The 15,484-nt window shown below is 42.7% G+C and overlaps 1 protein-coding gene across 2 annotated transcripts; it reads right to left on the bottom strand.

Annotated features, from left to right (window-relative positions):
• Window positions 1-1,569: 1,569 nt before the first annotated feature.
• On the bottom strand, window positions 1,570-13,534 carry brd2b (bromodomain containing 2b). Of its 2 annotated transcripts, none has more exons than XM_047599318.1 (12): window positions 13,384-13,534; window positions 10,082-10,370; window positions 9,709-9,846; window positions 8,402-8,546; window positions 8,100-8,263; window positions 7,034-7,519; window positions 5,823-5,951; window positions 5,488-5,721; window positions 5,122-5,378; window positions 4,718-5,034; window positions 3,991-4,119; window positions 1,570-3,073 (listed from the first exon to the last, which is right to left on the bottom strand). In XM_047599318.1, the coding sequence occupies exons 1-12, from the start codon at window positions 13,413-13,415 to the stop codon at window positions 2,943-2,945; spliced, it is 2,451 nt and encodes an 816-aa protein (XP_047455274.1). In that variant the 5' UTR covers window positions 13,416-13,534; the 3' UTR covers window positions 1,570-2,942. The 2 variants fall into 2 exon arrangements, with proteins under 2 accessions (XP_047455274.1, XP_047455273.1); XM_047599317.1 differs by having other exon boundaries at window positions 5,476-5,721.
• Between the last annotated feature and the right edge of the window lie 1,950 nt (window positions 13,535-15,484).

Consider the following 15,484-nt stretch of genomic DNA (forward strand, 5'->3'; position numbering starts at 1 on the left):
GACATCTCAGGTAATACTGGATCTTTAACATCTGAGACGAGAGGCTCCATCACACCAACCATGAAGATTTCTACTGTAAAACTGAAGCTGCCTGGGAAAAAAAAAATATCCAAATGGAAGAGAATAGAGAGGTTTTATCCAGGACCAAATGTTCTGGTCCACCATGCAGAAGTTCTGCAACTGTGGGAAGTTATCAGGGATGGACAAGAACAGCTTTGTCTGATGGTGCAGAGAGAACCACCCTCTGGTCAATACAGCTACAACCACGGAGGCTCCAGCCTGTAACCGTCAACAGGGGGAGGGTGTAGAGGAGGTTCAGACCAGAGCCCAGAGAGTCTGTCCAACCAGGGGACAGAGCGTCTGATCTGTCCCTCTATGCTGATTGGTTCTGAGCTGGTCACGTGTTTCATGGGCGCCATGTTGGATCCATCTAACCAATATTCACCCATAGAGAAGTGGCAACAACAGAGAATAAAGTTAGATTAAAAGGTAAAATACGTCACAGTGCTCAGCCTACGGCTCCAGCACAGGATCAGGAAAACACGGAGGAAACTCCACCGTTTCCCCAGTGAACAAAAACAGAGAAAGTTATGGAGCAGAAGATTAAAAGGAAGAACTGGATGTCAGCTGGTTTCTCTCTATTATGTGATGAGGTAAATGTCAATGTCTCTCTTTGAAGTTTAAGATTTTATGTGGAAAAATAAAGTCATACCATCATTAATGTGAACCTTGATCTCAGAAACGCTGAATGAAGTACCCGGCTCTACAGCTGGATCACAAACTGGTCGGCAAACATAGACTCAGGACACAAAGAAGGTCAGAGCTCCATTTCCTCAGGAGGGTGAGGTCGTTTAATATCTGGACTGTGGTCATTGCTGCCACGACTTCATATTTTTACACAACTATACCTTCAACTGTAACTCCTCCTGTATCTATGTGAGATAAATAAAGGATCTATTATATTTCCATGTTCTCTTGAAGGCACCTGGAAGCCAAACAAGCAGCAGTCTATTACATTTAAGGCCAACCCAACATTAAACTGAGCAGGTTTTGAGATATTATAAGATAATAGGATTCATTCTCTAAGATGAGTTCTCGACAACTACAACCAGTGTTGGCTTATTATTCAATTTTTAAAACAGCAAAGCATCATGCAACATATGATCAGAAGATTGAAAACTGCTGCCACCTAGTGGGGCAATGTGATAACTGCAAGATGCAAATGAGAAACCTTATGGGACATTTTTGTAGCACACTTAAAATTTAGTGCAATATATATCTATGGAATGCATTATTAACTAATCATGCAGAACAGCAAAGAAATAAAAAAAAATCTGAATTCATACTTTTAATGCATGTAGATTTTTGTTCCCCCGTTGCTGTACTGGACATTGGATCTCCCTCTAAAGAATTTATCCATTTATCTGTTAATATTCTAGATGAGCTTTAAAGGAATGATTTGATTGGTTTAGAAAGCATCAGTCGCCATCACTGAACAGAAGCTCAGCTGTTCCTGTGGTGCACGATAAACGAAAGACGAAACCAGAAAAGTTAAAACTCACACAAATATTAGTTCTACGGATTATTTTAATAAACACAGTTCTCAAATGAAAGGTTTACTTCTGAGAAGAAACATCCTGCTGGACCGGAGGCAGCGGCGTTTCAGGGAACAACTGAGACAAAGAACTGGAATGAGGAGAGATGTTTAAAAAAAAAAAACAAAAAAAACAAGTCAACTGTTATAAAAAAGAAGACCCAACAGCAGAAATACAATAGTCTGTGCAACAGCAAATACAGTTGAATATATACACAAGCATATATCGTTCACTGAACATTCAACAGTAGCTTCAGCTAAGCATGGACCACGAGGACTCCTCTCTTTATTTGTCCCGTTTTCTGCTTCGGTTCAGTTGGCCGTCATCGTTTTTCTTTTTTTTTTTCCAGTTCCTCTCAAGAAACCTTTGCAGAGATCTGAAACACTCGACATGTTCAGCAGAGAAACCTGCGCTATAAATCCGAGAACGTTCAGTAGCCTGAAACAGACGCTTCTGTTACAGTTTCGGTGAAATGACCAAGGAGGACAACAACAAAGTCTTTTTAAATAGTTTTTTTGAAATACTGCACAGAGTACTTCAGCTAGTGTCGTGTTTCTAAGACAGCTCAGTCTTAAAGTGGCTGGTGAGCCGAAGTGAATGAACGTGTGGTGCTAAATTACAGTATGTCAAACAGTTACTGTAGAAGTGTAAACTGACTGCAGCGTGGAGGTCGCCGACCTGAACGTGGACCAGACCAGACCGCCTGACCTTCGACCTCCGGAGGGAATCACAACGTCAGATCCCTCCACATGATTCAACCATTATCAATCAAACAATCAGGATCATTAAGGCCGAGTCTGGGGGGGTTCGTCCGAACGTAAATGAGGTTAGAAAAGCAAGGCTCATTACTTAACGGATTGTTTCTGAGGAAATGTTGGCGAAAAGAAACTCTTCCATTCCTCCGTCCACAGAGGACGCAGCAGGTGTGGAGTAAGGCCTTTCTTCCCTCATCTTTTCTTTTTTTTGTTTTATTAATTTACTCCACCTCCCTCTTTGGGGGATCACCATAAAAATCTTCTTTATAAAAGAAACATAAATTTGTACAAGTATTTACAGAGGGGAGGGAGGAGGGAGGGAGGGAGGGGGGGGGGGAAACCAAGGCATTTAGTGTTTGGGTTGAATGATTATCTACAGAGACGACGCTTCACGTCCCACATTCAAAACATCAGAGGAGTCCACATGGATTTTTTTTTTTTTTTTAGTTTTTAGTGTTTTTTTTTTCACTGTGACGTTTAATATCTGGACAAACTACTGGTTCAGGGTGCGACGTGTCCTGGGCCAGCCCAGGTCCCTGAGTTATTAGTGTTTTTTTTTGCTTCTCCGCCTTTTTTTTTTCGCTGCGAGATCTCAACTGGAGTCTGAATCACTGGTGTCTGAGGAGGAGGACGAGGACGAGGAGGAGGACGAGTCCGAGCTGGAGCTGCTGCCGCTGAGGCGAGAGGGCTGGACGTGGGTCTCCACAGCGCTGGGCTTCTCCGCTGAGGGGGGAGGACGGAGATATTAAAAGAGACGCACCTTCCCACCTACCTAACTCTGACTAAACCAGTAACTAGTATTCTAACATGTTACTATTTCTGAACCAACCAGTTACTTATCCAAGTCACTGTGTGTTACTATTTTCCCAGTGACGTCAAATTTAAAGAAAGAGCTGCACCTGAACAACAAAAGCTGGACGTTGGTGCAAAACCAGTAAATCAGGGAGAGTTGAAGAAGTTGGTCGGTTAGTTTGTTGACGTTTTTCAGGAAGTCGTTTTTAAGTTGCAACTATTAAAATGCAATATTTTTAAACACCTTTTGGATTTGTTAAAAATGCACTTTCAATAAAGTCAATGTAACTAATAATAATTAATGATAATAATATCGATCCATCCATCACATATAGACACAAAACGTGAGAGAGTGAACGGAGGACGGACGACTTACTCTAGAGTTCAATTATTATATTATCGTTTCACAATCTAATAATTTTACTCTATTTTCTTTTATTCAGCAGTCATTCTAAATCTATGTCTCGGTACAAATACATACATCTTTCATCAAGCTTCTATGACAAATAAAATCATACAGTTTAAACTTTTACACCATTGTGCCGGTGGGTTATGACCAGAGGTTGGTGCTAACGAGTTACTTTTACTTGAGTACGTTTTTGGAAAAATTGTACTTCTAGGAGTAGTTTTAAATCACTATCCTTTTTACTTTTACTTGAGTAGATTTTTAGATTTTTTTTATTTATGTCTGTCTGATTGGACACTTGTGTAAACAAATAAATCAGACGTTACTCAACAGTTACTCAGTACTTGAGTAGTTTTTTCACCAAGCACTTTTTTACTCTTACTCAGGTAATTATTTGGATGACTACTTTTTACTTGCGTCACATTATTCTGAGGTAACTCACCTTTAGGTTTGGTGGGCTTCTTGACTGAATTGAGTTGACCGCTGACGTCCTGCAGCCTCCTCTCCAGCTCCCGTCTCTTCTCCAGAGTCAGCTCCTCTTTAGACTTCCCCACCGTGCCCTTCTTCCCTGCTGCAGGTGCAGAGAGGACTTTAAGGTGGGGAGGGCTGGGATTTATAACGAGTCACACTGTGATCTGTGCTAAGTATTAATAGCAGAGCGGCCGTGGGACTCTGGAGCCCACGGTTCTCACTTGTTCTGGAGGCAGCGAGGCCCGAGATCAATCAAGAATCACTAACAGGAAGCAGCGACAGCGTAAACATCCAGACGCACCACATTCACCTCATGAGTCTAATTAAAGGAAACCGACAGAGCTCACAGAAGCTGCGTGTCTTTCCTGTGGAGACTGACCTCGTTAGTGGTTTCCTTCACTCGTCCTATTTATTACACTGACATGTCTCAACAAATTAAAATCTGTCTTGGTGGCTGCAGAATTAAGTAGCTTGTAAAGAATATCAGAGAATAAACTTGGATGGCAGTGATTTACAGCTGTATGCATCAACTTTCTAACTTAACACATTCAGCAAACATCACGTCTGTGAAGGTTCTCCAGGTCATTTCATATCCAAAAAAACATCCTGAGACAAGGACAACTGGACTCGTAGGGATTCCAGAAAACGATTCGCCACTAAAGAAGCTACATGGATCAGTTTCATGGAACTTGACCCACCTTGATCGGCGTAAGGCTTCCGCGGCTTCTTCCTCAGGCAGGTCATGACGTAGCGCTCCAGCTCCTTCAGAGTGGACGGCTTGAGTGTCTCGAAGTCGATCTCGATCTCCTCCGGGTTGGTGTCCCTCAGCGAGGGCTCCCGGGACTGGATGATGTGCACCACGCGGCCCAGCTTCTCGCCCGGCAACTTGTTGATGTCGAGGCTGAGCTGCCGCTTCTCGTCGTAGGACATGGGCACGATCTCCTCCTCTTCCTCCGAGTCGTAGTGGGGCAGCATGGTCGGGGCCAGTGGCGGGTAGAAGGGCTTCTTTGCGGCCCTGGAAAATGAAGAAGGTAAAAAAAACATTATCACTCTTAACAGGTAACAGGAGACAGGCGACGAGGTCTAACGTTTTCCTACTGACTTGCTGTTCTTGTTGCTCTTCTTCCCCCCCTGGCTCTTCTTGGCCTGGGACCCCCCTGTTTTGGCGGATTTGCTCTTCAGCATCTTGCCGGGCATCTTCCACTCCTCAGAGCCTGCTCTGCTTCGGACGGCCCGACTTCGCTTCTCCAGCTTCTTCTTCTTCTTCTTCTCTTTCTTGTCCTTCTTCTCTTTCTTCTTCTTGGGCTTGACGATGGGGCCTTGTGAGAGGGCGGCCAGCTGCTCGTGCACGGCTCTCAGCTGTGAGGGAGTAAAACGTAAAAAAAAACTGTTTGTTCTTGTTCCTACGTGACGTTAGTCGTGATAAAGAGACGTGGATAAATAAAGGGTGTCTTACTTGTGTGCACACCTGGTCCTGTAACTCGGCCAAGCGATGAGCTCGCTCCTCCTCGCTGTCCGAGCTGGGGCTGCTCTCGCTCTCCTCGCTCTCGCTGCTCAGCTCGCTCTCAGACGTGGAGGAGGACGAGGAGGAGGACGAGGAGGAGGAGGACGACGAGGAGGACGGGTGCCCGCTCATGGACATGGCCGTGTGCTCCATCGGCGGCTCGTCTGGCATCTTGGCAAAGCGGAACTCGAACACGTCCTGAATGTGTCCCAATTAAAGAGAGAGGAAACGAGCAGCAACCGTTAGCGCCTCGCACTTTATCGGGGGGGAGGAAGTCTGGTGGTGATGGTGATGCTCACCTGCAGCTTCCGTGCCATCCCCACCACGTCGTGGTCGGGGGGGTTGTACTTGTAGCAGTTGGAGAACATCAGCCTGACGTCGCTGGCAAACTGCTGAGCGTCCCTGTACTCGCGACAGTCCATCTTCCTCTGAGGAAACATTGGGAAAAGAACACGTTAGCGCTACAGAGATTTACAATAAATTTTCATATTGTGTCTGACGCTCGCTAGTTTGGTTATCATCTACTTTGGAAAAACATCATATAGATGGTTTGCATGTGACGTCACAGCAAGCGAACTGACAGATGAGCATGAAGATTAGTCCTATTAGTTTAAATCATAGGCTTTGAAATTGTAAAATTAATAATTAAAAATGGAGAAGAGCTGTCAGAGATATATTTTTATCTATGATAAAATCTATGAAGGACAAAGAAAAGAGAAGTAAATGGATCACTGCATTACTAAGAAACAATTTAGTGTCGGGTAATATTAATTTATGCTGTATTTTTAGATGAAGTCAAACCTTCAGTTCCCTTCTGGAGGGCTGTCAGATAAATGTGTGGATGTTGTTGTTTTGTCGTAGTTACGGCCGACAGTAACTATTTCAGCTCCAACAATTTTAGACCACACAAAGTATGAAAAATGAGGAAACTCAGACCCAGAATTACTTTCAAAAAAAAAAAAAAACATTATTGTCATCCCTGGGATGGGCAGAGACATAATAAGCCATAGTAAATGAAGTGCTAATAAAGGATTTAAGACTAAATGCAATTATTTAAGACTTACAATGCAAAATATGCTCATATTTAAGACTTTTTAAGGCCTTCAATTTTAAAAATGAGACTTTCTAAGACTTTTTAAGACTCTGCAGAAACATTAGCATCTTTTCTTTAGCTACATTTATCATAACTGAAATGAATATAGGGGGGTTACTCCAGTACAAAGCTGTTGGAGCTGAGGTCATACTTTAGTACGAGTATAGTATTTACCAGCATTGAAATCAGGTCCATATAAATATCAGGAGAACTGATTTCTGGCCACATGTCAATGTTCATGGACCATTTGTTGTTGGATAGTTCATATGGATCATTGTCGAGTCCAGTTGTCCTTAATTTGATTTGATAATCCACATTTTTCCTGGTCTCTATGTATTTACTGATACATTTCACCATGTTTTTGCCACTCAGGGGGGAAGTGAATGCATATCCCTCTATAATGGAATAAAAAGTCACCTTGATGGTGCTGAGGTCCATGGGACACTTGATGATGTCGTGATAGTCGTGAAGCCCCAGGGCGCTGGCGTCCACGGGCACGTAGAAAGGCCAGGCGTACCCGGCGTGCTTCTTCGACAGCATGTCCTTCAGCAGCCCACTGCAGTACCTCAGCTGGGGGCTCAGCTTGCCCTTCCTCGAGGGCAGGGGCCGGATAGAGTCGGGCAGGTCCTTCTTCGGAGGCTTGATGGGGCGCCCGCTGCCCACCCTGCGCCCGGCGCCGGCCATCATGGGCTGGAGCAGGACGGGGCCCCCGGGGCTCCGGACCAGGCCCATCCCAGGCGGGGTCTCCAGGCTCATGGAGATGGTGTGCATGGAGGTGTCGTGGACCTGACCCCCGTGTCCCCCCTTGCCCAGGCCCACCATGTGCTGCGTTCCTGACATGGCGACCGTGTAACCCATGGTGGAGGGGGTGGTGGTGTCTGCCTTACGCTTCACTCCTTTCTTCTGCAGAGAGTAAAAAAAAAAAAGAGATTTAACGTCAAACAGGATTCTTTGAGGCAGTCGAGCACCTTTTAAAACAACTTAAGTGTTCTAGTTCTTGAAGTGTTCCAGTTCTGAAACTCCTGGGGACATGATGGGAGTTAGAAATTAGACCTAACCTATGTCTTTTTAGGATAAGCAAACTCTGTTTTACCTACATTTAAAAAAAAAAGTATCCACGGTTATGAGAACTTCAGTAGATTAATAATTAAAAAATAGATTATTAAGAATAAAACATGGTGAGACTGGATTGATTCTGGGGGGAAATGTACAAACTACTACAGGGTTTAAATCAACTCCAACCTTTACTAAGGTGATGAACACATTAATACATCGCTTGATAAAACCCTCCATCCATTCATTTTATTCTGAGGATGGATCCACGAGATCACAACCATGCAGCCCAACATCTGTCCAGACTGATTTTTAACACATCCTTAATCATTATTAAAGGAAACAATCAAACAAAACACCTGAATTTCAACTAATCAGTACAGGTTTCCAGGTAAAACTAGGCTTAAGCCACTTGGTTATGTGTGTATACCTTAGTGGTGGGCTGCGTAGGGGGCAGACCCATGATGTTGGCCGGAGGCAGACTTTTCGTTAGCACGGTCTGGGGGGAGTTGGCCAACATCGAGTCCCCGGTGTCTGAGGACGAAGGGGAATAGGCCGACTGGGACACGGCCGGCACCTGCTGAGCCCTCGACGCTGGCAGATACACGACAATGAAACAATGGTTAATGGAATTTGAGGAAGCGCTCGTGTCGCGGTACATCCACTTTGTCATGAACGCTGCTGACGGGAAACTGGATAATTAATACTTATTTAACGACGTGTTTCACTCACTGCTGGACTTGCGACCTCGTCCTCTGCTGTTTTTGTTCCGAGGAGCTGGAGGAGGAAGCTCGACGTCCTTTTGTGGCATCAGGGCAACTTTCTGCAGAAAGATCTTCTCTAAGGACTGAGCCATCAGCACGATGTCATCGGTCGGCTAACGGAGAAAACAACAACACTTTAGAATTAATGCTGGTATATAGTGCACAATACAATGTCTCATCAACAGGAAGCTCAGAATGTCTGTTTTATCAGTGTAGAACATAAATGAGCTACTGACATTTTTCTAAATGAAATGATTAACAAAATAAAAGTGATAAATTAAATTATCTTCAGCTGCACGTGTACATTAGCATAGAATAAAATATACTGTACAGAGTATAGTATTCTGTTTTATAGATTTCAGCATTTTCAGTATTTTGTTTATGCAACTGAACAGAAGACACAGATGTTTATATGTCCAAAAAATGTAACTGGAAATGTGTCTGAAGGTTCTCAGTCATCCAGGTCATGCTGATCCAAAAGGTGTTTAAAAAAGCCAAAATATTCAGTTGTTAATTGCAATTAGTGGCACCAGTTTCTTACGGTCTTATCCACAGAGTTTCCCATTTAAACCTACATTACAAGAGGGTCAACACATGTTCTGTTCATGTGGAAAGGAGAGTTTCTCTTAAATGAACCATCTCTGACAGAAACATTGAGAAAAGCTGCCACGAAGTTTCTGGGCTTTCAAACGCTGACAAAGCTGCACTATTAAAACTTGTTACATGCTCTGTAAGAACCGAGAAATTTGCTCTCACTCCCGAGGCTGCGAGAACAAGAAAAAAGTTTGTTTTGGACAAGTAACTTCTACTTCACGAGAAACTCCAGTGCTAAACTCCGGGAAAGTCCTGTTAGGCCCCTCCCACTGCAGCATATGTCACACATGCTAAGCATTGTGGGAAGATGATACTCACACAAAACATACCCGTCTCTACAAAGAAGAAGAGATTAGCGACCACACTGTGATATTAGCATGTGGGAACTCACATAGTGGCAGTTTGACCAAGTTCTGCCTGGTTGAACAAAATTATGTTGTCATTTTGCAACAGCCTTTACTCCAAAAATTTTTTCTCAACGAGCTGCAGACACTGAAAGCAGTTTAATCTCCATCGCTTATTTTCTCATTTGCCTTGAGCTTTATGTAACCCTGCGCTGTCCCTGCTGTGATTAAGGACCAGTTTAAATGCAAATCAGGACAAGTGCCATCTTATTAGGAAAGAGCAAAGGGGGCCATTAAAAAAGAAAGCAAAGGGATGCGGTTTAGTTTATCCACGTACCTTGTTGTAGATGTAGCAGTTGGTGAACATCGTGTTGAAGTCCTGTATGCACTCGCTTGCGCTACGGTAGAAGTTGTTTTCTAAACGCTTCTTGATGGTCCCCATGTCCATCGGCTGTTTGATTATTTTATGGTAATCCTGAAAGAGAAAGAAAAAGTTTTAGGTGGATTCCTAAAAAGATTTTTTAGAACACACAGAAAAGTGAAACTAAATTAAGTCCACAAACAAAAAGTAAACATTTACAGAAAGAGAAAGAACATTAGTTCTTTCTCTTTCTCTTAATCTAATGTGGGCTCTGAGTCCCAGCTGTACAAACAGAAATAAACCCCAAGAGAATGAAAGTGAAAGTCACTTTATTCTGAACATGACCCACCGGGAGGTTAAGCCTGTAGGCGTCTACGGGCTCGTGGAAAGGCCAGGAGAAGTGGTGCCTCCACAGGACCTTCATCAGGGTCTTCTGGAGGTACTGCAGCTGGTTGGTCATGCGGCCCGGCCGGCTGGGATCCTTCACCGGGGGCTGTGGGGGCGCGGGGGGGCCTTGGGGCATCGTGTGCGGCAGGGAGGGGCTCTCAAAGTCCTCGTACAACAGGGACGGCTTGCGAATCCGTTTGCCTGAACTGCTGTGCTGCTCCATCACGCCACTGGACAACCCGACCAGAGAGCTACAGCGAAGAACAGGCACAGACGGAAAAATTACTAATAAATAATATGAGGAATCACAAAGGATCAATGGACTTGAACATGAACTCAGATAGAAATGCTACTTTATTATAAAACATTAATAAAAGTGAGGGACATGAACCCATTATTGAGGAAATACAAAGAAACAAGCAGAGAGAGGGATGTCACTATGAATGACCTTTGCTTCCTTTATTGATACAGCTCTGCCATAATCGTGGGAAATTCACTAAATTGTCAAAAGTCCTGCTTCATTGACATAACCCACATGAACAGCGATACACGTCCTGTCCTTCTAGTCAGAGGACGGTCATCTAGGAAACTCGGATTCTATCTATAGGTCTGCTGCTTTCAGTGAAGTCATGGGAACCGTCTCCGCACGGGTCCTCGCTGGCTAATAAGCAAACATGCGTATATTAAGGCTGCGTGAAGTCAATATGGTTTATTATCACATAAAGCTCAAGGGTAAATATAGGAAAAGGGCCTTTTAACACTGGCTAATGAGTGTATTTTTAAGCGTGACAAACCCAATTAGATTAAGAACTAATCTCATACTGGTGATTAAAACTGAACACGTCTCAAGCCCTTATTATGTTTAAATTGAAGCAGTATTTACTCATCAAGCACCATCGATTTATTTTGAAGTTAATTGTGCTTAATACAGCTGCACGTGTGATTTAGGAAAAGTGGCAATGAATCACTGAGGGCATTTAGTTTCAATTTATATATATATATAGTTAAATCACATTAGTTAAAGCCAGATGAAAATCCACATTTAAAAGGATGAACCTTTGCTTTTCTCTGTAAAATAAGTCTCCTTTGGTTTCTTCCTTTACACTAAGTAATGAACGCGAGCGTAGTCCGACTAATACACTCTTGACTGAGACAGTGTGCTCTGCCCTGTGGCTGCCCTTGACATTATTAAAGGTGATTTCCCCATAGACATTAAGAAAGTTAATTAAAGGAAGACTGTGCAGATCATGACACGCTCTACGAGATCTGTAGACTTGGCTGTAGCCCAATAAAAACAACGTAACAACACCTAAAGGTATGACAGCGGCGTGTTTGTGTCCAAGCAGAGAGAGCAAACCAACACCGTCCCTTCCTTTCTCACCTCACTTTAAGCTTATGAACCGGATTTAAATCTCACCCCACAGCTCAGGACACACACCTGCCCCACTGACACAAACTGTGGCAAAGCCCGTGAGCTGATTTACGACACACAAAGAACGGCTAAACAGCGTCAGCACCGAGACAAACAAGAGTCACTGTGCAGTAAATAAAGCAAAACTCACATCTCCTGTCAAATGGGTATGACATCTCACTTATTTTATCTTTACGGAGCATTTGTAATTAAGCATTGTAACTGCAAATTAAATTAAATAACAATAGGCACAAATGCCTCATCACTATAGTTCCACACATGAAGAGGAATGACAACTCTGCACTCAGACTGCAGGGACAAAAAAAGCTTTGAACTAAGTGTAAGAATAATACAGGTTATTTGGTTTTAATAATTGGGCCTAACACATTTTTAACAGTTTTGCACAAACACACAAACAGAAAAACAGATTTTTGTGGAGGGAGGGCAGAACTCTGTATCAAACCTTATCAAAAAATAATGCACTATGAGAAAAAATAAATAAGTGTAGGTTGTATTTATCTTTTGTCACATATTGTGTGGTGTTGCTTATTTTTGGTTTCTAGTTTTTCGCCAATTTGTGACTTAAATGTTGGATAAAATAAGAAACAGATAAGAAGTCTATTCCCCGTATGAATCCTGTGTTGAAGTACATCCCTCCCTTAGCATACAAATAGACACCATGCCACACAACCCATGTCACTGTTGCTATGCAACCGACCAAACAACTGGATCAACTTGGACACTGTTTTGCCAACTACTTTTGTAAATTAGTGCTTATTCTGTTATTTTTTTTATTTTGATTGCACAGTTTATTTTATTTTACTAGTATTTATTTTTATTTTAACCCATTTATTTTTACTTGTGCTTTTTAAGAGTGTTTACTTTTATGTTGCGACTAAGCTACTGTGACCAAGTAATTTCCCTCGTGGATGATTAAAGTTAAAATGTGTCCAAACTGAGACTATTATATCATTTTATTTTATGTTCTGTGACCCATTGTTGTCATTAAACGCGACCAAATCGCCATGTTAATAATATGAGTCTGCAGTTTAAAACATGCATCAAGTCAACTTTTGCTGCTACTTGTTAAAAAGAAGTGGAAAAAAAAGAATATTTTGGTTAAAACGTGGAGGTAAAACGCGAGGCTCTTGTATTTACGGTGCTCCAGCTGGTGATCGCGTGGTTCGGAGGCCCCGCCCTCACTGTTTGTAAACACGGCTCCACAATCACAGCGAATAACGGGACCGCGACTTATTTTTTAATTACCAATTAAACGCAAAGGCCAGTTCCTCATCCACCGACACAGATTTATGAACTCTCGAACAATCAATTTGTCGCATTTCAGCCATTTTGCCGCAGGAGTCCGTCCATTGATTAAGCATTAAGCTAAGCTAACTAGCAGCTAGGACCACAACAATGACTGAAAAAAGAAATATTCATAAAGAGGTAGCGGGTTCAGACGGGATGCCCGTTGTGGAGCCGTGCATGGCGTGTTATTTGTGGGTTTTATGTGACATGTATATGTGATTCGGGGGTTAGCATTGTGCCCGAGGGATGAATGAGCCGGTACGGCTCGCAGCTGTCATCAGCCTCCTCTCACCAGCCCACGTTCAAATAACGAGTGCACACACACACAAGTGCATTATAATAAACGTTAAATAATTCGCGCTGACAGAATTGCTTTCGTTTAAAGCTAGCGTAAAATTCGCAAAGCAAATAATACGCTAGCGTTACTATGGGGAGGCTAACGGCAACTGCAGCGTTGCGATAAAAAAACGATATTTAACGTTAATAGAGTGCAGCGAACGACTACAAAAATGTCATCAGTTTGATTAAAATGCTGCGGATGTTACCTGTCGTGAGGTGGGTTGATGGCCGCTTCCATGGGGCTGAAGGCGGGGTGCTGCTAGAATCCAATATTTTTTTTTCTCCACCGCTGTTGACGCTGCAGTTCCACCGAATGATCGCTGAACAAACTCCGCAATGAAATGGCGCCTAACCGCTTCCGCTTGACCCTATATAAACCCGTCACGTGGCAGTGCCGCGCACTTCCTGTCACGTTGGTGCCGCTTTTGCGTTTCTATTGGCTACGAGCGGAAGCCCGTCAGAAGGAGGCCACGCCCACTGGTGCCCCGTTGGTACATGTTGTTCTCTGGATGCAGCAGTCGTCGCTATTCTTGCTAGTTTTTACACAATGGCGCGTTACACTGCGTTTAAATTAGTGCTGTCAAACGATTAAAAAAATCAGTCAGATTAATCAAAGATTGTTGTGGATTAGTTTCGAGTAATAACGATTATATTTCATTCATTTCTCATCTATATTAATCGCGTTTCATTTTGCACGAGCAAATAGGGAGTATTAGGGAATATCAGTCAATCAATCAGACTTTATCACTTTTCATACAAAATGTAGCAAAAAGTGCCGTACACAATAACCCACACACACCCACAGAGATAGACACACAATTTAATAATCTGATAATCTGTGAAGCACTTCAAATAAGAACAGCATTCATTCAAACAAGAGTGTTCGTTAAAACACATCTTCGACAAAACAACTTGAAACAACAACTTTATGTCTTTTTTTTTAAATAAACATTTATCCACGTTAAGCTGGCACTGTTACCCAATCTTATTCTCCTCCTGAACTCTAGGGGGTTACAATAGTTTAAGATTTACACTTTATGCAATATTATCTCATGTGCTGTATCACTCATGTACAATATTACAATGTCACTCTTAATTTAATCCACGCTTCACATTATTTACCGAGGTAGTGAATCTGCTGTTTTACATTTCTTATTTTTGCTTCATACTTTTCATCTCAACTCTTTATAGATACTTCTGCCTTATACCACCACAGCAACCACTTATACTGTCACTGGCAGCAGGCCTGTGTATTTCTTCTCTTGCTCTTTAATTTCATGTACCTAATTGCCTCTCGGGGATAAATTTAGTTTTCCTGGTTCTGATTCTGTTCCTCTTCTTTCAGCAGCTACTATTAACAAACAAATTTGTTGGCATTGTCTGAGGGGAGAGCTGACCGTTTCTTAGATGTAGACAGACTTTAATGATCCACAAGGGAAATTGCTTGGTCATAGTAGCTTAGTTGTTACAAAAGGGAGAGCTGTTATACCACTGGATAGAGTGGTGTAATAGAAGTTTGTTCACTCTGGGAACGGAGCTGAATCAGTCTCCTGGAGAATGAGCCCTGCTGTCCCTCTAAAGTCTGGGATAGATTGTCCATAATGGAGAGCAGTTAGTCCAGTGTCCTCCTGTCCAGCCTTTCGGATCATTTTCATTTACAAGGGTTGCCTGCAACTGAGAACTGTTTCTCACATTGCACAGTGGTTGCAGGACTGGTCGGATATTTGCAAGTCAGCATTGCCAGCTTGTCTTTGTCTCGGTTCGTCTCAAGCTGGGCGATACGTTAGCCCAAGTTCTAGCAGAATCCTCAACCAACGCATGCTTGGCATTAATGTGCTATTTGAAGCTGGAAGTGCTTCGGTGAAAAGAAAACTCCTTCCTGCAGAGTGTGCATAATACTTCATGTCGGTCCACTCTTTTTTCTTTTTTTTTTTTGTCCTCAAATGTCCCATGGAGAGGAGCAACGTGCTGTTTAGCGTCCTTGATCTTTATGGGTTGGTTCTGCTGCCTGTCACGACTGGATCAACTGGACATTTGTTCATGTGTGATGGTAAATCTACTTGGACAAACTGCCAGAAATATGTTAAGTCATTCTGCTGCGCATGGGTTCATTGCGTTCAATTTTTTTAATCAGATTAATCATGATGATGGTTTAATGTGCATTAACGCATCAATAATTATCAATATAATTGACAGCTCTAGATGTAATCACTGAATTTTAAACAGAGGCTTCAACGTATTGATGAAGAATATCTTTCTGTTTAAAATCAGTGGTGCTGTTGTGTGGTATCTGCAGTATCTGGGCTG

This window comes from Mugil cephalus, chromosome 11, assembly GCF_022458985.1.
Source record: "Mugil cephalus isolate CIBA_MC_2020 chromosome 11, CIBA_Mcephalus_1.1, whole genome shotgun sequence".
Classification (NCBI taxonomy): Eukaryota; Metazoa; Chordata; class Actinopteri; order Mugiliformes; family Mugilidae; genus Mugil; species Mugil cephalus.